A 6,178-nucleotide genomic window follows, 5' to 3' on the forward strand; every position below is an offset into this window, starting at 1 on the left:
CCTTTTTCTCGATAAGTAGTCCACAAAATCAGTACTGCTGGACTTAATACATTACAAATTACTTGTGCAATGACTATGAAGTACTATTACTGTGTACTTTTCCTGTAATTCATTGCCAAAGTTCCCTGTTGTTGGAAATGAAAGCCATTGTCGCCTGACTTTGAAGTGCAATAAAATCCTTTTTTTCAATAAGTAGTTCACAAAATCAGTACTGCTGGACTTAACACATTACGTATTACTTGTACAAGGACTTTGAAGTATTTTTACTGTGTGCTTTTCCTGTAATGTGTCACCAAAGTTCCCCGTTGGTGTGAATAAAAGCCATTTTCACCTAACTTTGAAGTGTATTAAAATCCTTTTTTCAATAAGTCGTCCACAAAATCAGTACTGCTGGACTTAGTACATTACATATTACTTGTACAATGACTATGAAGTACCTGTACTGTGTACTTTCCCTGTAATGTGTCACCAAAGTTCCCTTTTGTTGTAAATAAAAGCCAATTTCGCCCGACTTTGAAGTGCATTAAAATCCTTTTTTTCAATAAGTAGTCCACGATATCAGTACTGCTGTACATAATACATTAAAAATGACTTGCGCTAGTACTTTTAAGTACTTTAACTGTGTACTTTTCCTGTAATTTGTTACCAAAGTTTCCTGTTGATGTAAATAAAAGCCAATTTCACCTGACTTTGAAGTGCATTAAAATCCTTTTTTTCAGTAAGTAGTCAACGAAATCAGTACTGCTGTACTTAATACATTACAAATTACTTGCACAAGTACTATGAAGTACTATTACTGTGTAGTTTTCCTGGAATTCATTGCCAAAGTTCCCTTTTGTTGTAAATAAAAGCCAATTTCGCCTGAATTTGAAGTGCAATAAAATCCTTTTTTTCGATAAGCAGTCCACAAAATCAGTACTACTGGACTTAATACATTACATATTACTTGCACAAGTACTATGAAGTACTATTACTGTGTACTTTTCCTGTAATTCATCGACAAAGTTCCCAGTTGATGTGAATAAAAGCCATTGTCGCTTTGAATTGTCGCCCGACTTTGAAGTGCAATAAAATCCTTTTTTTCAATAAGTAGTCCACGAAATCAGTACTGCTGGACTTAATACATTACAAATTACTTGCACAAGTACTATGAAGTACTGTTACTGTGTACTTTTCCTGTAATTTGTCGCCAAAGTTCCCCGTTGTTGTAAATAAAAGCCAATTTCGCCTGACTTTTGAAGTGCAATGAAATCCTGTTTTTCAATAAGTAGTCCACGAAATCAGTACTGGTGGACTTAATACAATACATATTACTTGTACAAGCACTGTGAAGTACTTTTACTGTGGACTTTTCCTGTCATTTGTCACCAAAGTCAGGCAAAATTGGCTTTTATTTACAACAGGGAACTTTGACAATGGATTCCAGTAAAACTACACAGTAATAGTACTTCATAGTACTTGTGCAAGTAATTTGTAATGTATTAAGTCCAGCAGTACTGATGTCATGGACTACTTATTGAAAAAAAGGATTTTAATGCACTTCAAATTTGGGCCAAAATTAGCTTTTATTCATACCTACAGGGAACTTTGGTGACACATTACAGGAAAAGTACACAGTAAAAATACTTCAAAGTCCTTGTACAAGTAATATGTAATGTGTTAAGTCCAGCAGTACTGATTTTGTGAACTACTTATTGAAAAAAAGGATTTTAATGTACTTCAAAGTCGGGCGAAATTGGCTTTTATTTACAACAAAAGGGAACTTTGGCAATGAATTCCAGAAAAACTACACAGCAATAGTACTTCATAGGCATTGTACAAGTAATATATAATGTACTAAGTCCAGCAGTACTGATTGTGTGGACTACTTATTGAAAAGAAGGATTTTATTGCACTTCAAAGTTAGGCGAAAATGGCTTTTATTCACATCAACAGGGAACTTTGGCAATGAATTACAGGAAAAGTACACAGTAATAGTACTTCATAGTCATTGTGCAAATAATTTGTAATGTATTAAGTGCAGCAGTACTGATTTCGTGTACCACTTATTGAAAAAAAGGATTTTAATGTACTTCAAAGTCGGGCGAAATTGGCTTTTATTTACAACAAAAGGGAACTTTGGCAATGAATTACAGGAAAAGTACACAGTAAAAGTACTTCATAGTCATTGCACAAGTAATATGTAATGTACTAAGTCCAGCAGTACTGATTTTGTGGACTACTTATCGAAAAAAAGGATTTTATTGCACTTCAAAGTCAGGCGAATTTGGCTTTTATTTACAACAACGTTGAACTTTGGCGACAAATTACAGGAAAAGTACACAGTAATAGTACTTCATAGTCATTGCACAAGTAATGTGTAATGTACTAAGTCCAGCAGTACTGATTTCGTGGACTACTTATTGAAAAAAAGGATTTTAATGCACTTCAAAGTTAGGCGAAATTGGCTTTTATTTACAACAACAGGGAACTTTGGCAATGAATTCCAGGAAAACTACACAGTAAAGGTACTTCATAGTCATTGTACAAGTAATATGTAATGTTCTAAGTCCAGCAGTACTGATTTCGTGGACTACTTATTGAAAAAAAGGATTTTAATGCACTTCAAAGTCAGGCGAAAATGGCTTTTATTCACATGAAATGGGGATTTCGGCCATGAATTACAGGAAAAGTACACAGTAATAGTACTTCATAGTCATTGTACAAGTAATATGTAATGTACTAAGTCCAGCAGTACTGATTTATTTGACTACTTATGAAAAAAAAGGATTTTATTGCACTTCAAAGTCGGGCGGAATTGGCTTTTATTTACAACAACGGAACTTTGGCAATGAATTCCAGTAAAACTACACAGTAATAGTACTTCATAGTATTTGTGCAAATAATTTGTAATGTATTAAGTCCAGCAGTACTGATGTCATTGACTACTTATTGAAAAAAAGGATTTTAATGCACTTCAAATTTGGGCCAAAATTAGCTTTTATTCACACCTACAGGAAACTTTGGTGACACATTACAGGAAAAGCACACAGTAAAAATACTTCAAAGTCCTTGTACAAGTAATATGTAATGTATTAAGTCCAGCAGTACTGATTTTGTGGACTACTTATCGAAAAAAAGGATTTTATTGCACTTCAAAGTCAGGCGAATTTGGCTTTTATTTACAACAACGTTGAACTTTGGCGACAAATTACAGGAAAAGTACACAGTAATAGTACTTCATAGTCATTGCACAAGTAATGTGTAATGTACTAAGTCCAGCAGTACAGATTTCGTGTACTAATTATTGAAAAAAAGGATTTTAATGTACTTCAAAGTCGGGCGAAATTGGCTTTTATTTACAACAAAAGGGAACTTTGGCAATGAATTACAGGAAAAGTACACAGTAAAAGTACTTCATAGTCATTGCACAAGTAATATGTAATGTACTAAGTCCAGCAGTACTGATTTTGTGGACTACTTATCGAAAAAAAGGATTTTATTGCACTTCAAAGTTGGGAGAATTTGGCTTTTATTTACAACAACGTTGAACTTTGGCGACAAATTACAGGAAAATTACACAGTAATAGTACTTCATAGTACTTGTGCAAGTAATTTGTAATGTATTAAGTCCAGCAGTACTGATTTCGTGGACTACTTATTGAAAAAAAGGATTTTAATGCATTTCAAAGTTAGGCGAAATTGGCTTTTATTTACAACAAAAGGGAACTTTGGCAATGAATTACAGGAAAACTACACAGTAATAGTACTTCATAGTCATTGTACAAGTAATATGTAATGTTCTAAGTCCAGCAGTACTGATTTCGTGGACTACTTATTGAAAAAAAGGATTTTAATGCACTTCAAAGTCAGGCGAAAATGGCTTTTATTCACATGAAATGGGGATTTCGGCCATGAATTACAGGAAAAGTACACAGTAATAGTACTTCATAGTACTTGTGCAGGTAATTTGTAATGTATTAAGTCCAGCAGTACTGATTTTGTGGACTACTTATTGAAAAACAGGATTGTAATGCACTTCAAAGTCAGATAACAATGGCTTGTCTTACTATGTCTAATGAACTTTGGCAACAAATGAGAGTAAAAGTACACAGTATTCATACATCATAGTGTTTATGAAAGTAATATATAATTCATGAAGTGCAGTAATATATAATCATCAATATATAATGTATTACATGCAGTGAGCTGTGTTCCGTAGTGCTCCACTTTTTTTTTAAATGAGTTTTGGAACGGTGTTACCGTAATGCTCGGTGTATTTGCGCACAGCTAGTGAACGTGCGGCTCATTTGACTGCGGGCTAAGAAGTGTAGGCTCACTTGACCGCAGTCAAAAAGAGGCAGATGAGGCTAATCAGAGACCCAGTTTACATGGGTGTTTTTTTTTTTGTTGTTGTTTTTTTTGTCTCCATGTTGACTGTAGGTGTAAATGCAGGTGGGTCTCGACTACAACACGAAATATTACAGTCCTATATTACAATATATTCCAAATGAAATCTAAATTAAGACCTAATTAATTGTGATGAACTCTTTAGAAGTGCTTGAAACTTTACAGGATAATACTTTATCACACACGACTGTGACCCGAGTGTGAAACTTGTGAAACACTGAAGACATTAAACACACACTCCGCTGTTTGTTCTACCTTGCAGGTGTAAACCAGCTGATAGTGAGTCGACTCGATCTTTCCCACAGCATCGCTTCTGACCCCCGGTGAGGTGGAAACCCCTCTGTGAGACCAGAGACCCGCTGCACGTGCCTGAGGACGAGGCGAGAGCTGATGAAACCTCCTCCTCCTCGAGCTGCAGGTTTCTACCGGGGGCGGAGAGCAGGCGCAGCCGAGTCCGGACGCTCCTGCACGGCTGTCGAAGGACCGGAGCAGCGGCCTGGCGGCGCCGTACATCCCGGAGGAAGCGACGCAGCGGTAGGTTTGTAAAAGCGACATGACCGATGAGTTCAAACGTTCCGGTGTGGTTTATTTACGTGAGAGCAACACACGGAAGTGACGACAACACGTATTCCTAGATTTTCATAATAAAACCCTGTTGCTGATCCTCTGGAATTTTTTTTTTCTTTGGATGTGGAATGTTTAAAATTGTTGCTACTTTTATGTCAGTATTTTTCAAAGAAATGAATATATCACTAATATATTCACCCACAATGTCAGCATGTCAACAAAATGCTCAGTTTCCATCAAAATTCCATCAAATCAATCTTTTTCGTTATTATTAATCAAATCAACCTTTATTGAATAGTAAAACTACTGAACTATATTTACTCAATCATGCCTGTTTCAACCTTAAACATTTTTAACTGTTGTGTTGGGTTGCTTGGTTGGTACAGCTTCCCATTCCTCATGGACCATGATAGTTTCAATAACTTCATTGTTTGCCCTTAGTGTTTCTTTACTTTTCTTTAAATTTGCTAATAGATGAAAGATAACAAGATTCTGTCTGCAGACCAGAAAGGAAGATTTCCAGAAAGTTCAAGAACTGCAGTCAGTGTGAAACCTGAGGCCGCTGACTCATCCTTGTGCATTCACGTGCAGCTTTTATGAATTCATTTGCTCAAAGAAAGGTTATGCAAATAAGGATGAGGAAATCTTGATTTTGTGTTATAGGATTAAACAAAAAATAATAAAAAAACCCCTCTATATATTCATATGTTGGAAGACAAAGATCCTAAAGCCTCTCAGGTAATCATTCCACTCTGCAACAGCCAATGTGTTGCTTCAAACTTTTAATTTTTTCTAGGAACGTTCATTTCTTATTCATGAAACTTCAACTTAGACCAGCATTTATTATTAAGCAGGACCAATCCTGTAATTTTAGACACGCTGTGATGCCTCTGTTCAGGAGCTAAATGAAGCTGAGCACATTTGCCACAGTGCTTGATAATGAATGTGTCTAATGTCTGCAATACTGAGTAAAGCTGGCATTACAAGCCTGAGCCAGTCTGCATCTACAAATGAAATGTGACAAGCTCTCCCAGAATGCTGCATAAAACCAGTCGGCCTTGCATCTTAAATTGTGCAAGTGTACACAGGAGAACAGGTGAAGTGGTGCCATTAAAAATGTGTTATGTGCATCTGAACTTTGTTTAGGAAATAGTATTCCTACCTTACTTTCACAAACATTTTTATTACCCTGCTGTCTTACTTGTAGCATTTTTTTCAATAC

The 6,178-nt window shown here is 35.8% G+C and overlaps 1 protein-coding gene across 1 annotated transcript in view; it reads right to left on the bottom strand.

Annotated features, from left to right (window-relative positions):
• The window catches only part of LOC115383112 (DNL-type zinc finger protein-like), a 34,826-nt gene that overhangs the window by 2,278 nt on the left and 26,370 nt on the right, over positions 1-6,178 (bottom strand). Inside the window, exon 5 of the mRNA XM_030085169.1 lies at positions 4,645-4,758. Coding sequence (XP_029941029.1) covers positions 4,645-4,758 — 114 coding nt within the window. The remainder of the gene's footprint in view (positions 1-4,644; positions 4,759-6,178) is intronic.

This window comes from Salarias fasciatus (genome assembly GCF_902148845.1).
Source record: "Salarias fasciatus chromosome 7 unlocalized genomic scaffold, fSalaFa1.1 super_scaffold_4, whole genome shotgun sequence".
NCBI lineage: Eukaryota > Metazoa > Chordata > Actinopteri > Blenniiformes > Blenniidae > Salarias > Salarias fasciatus.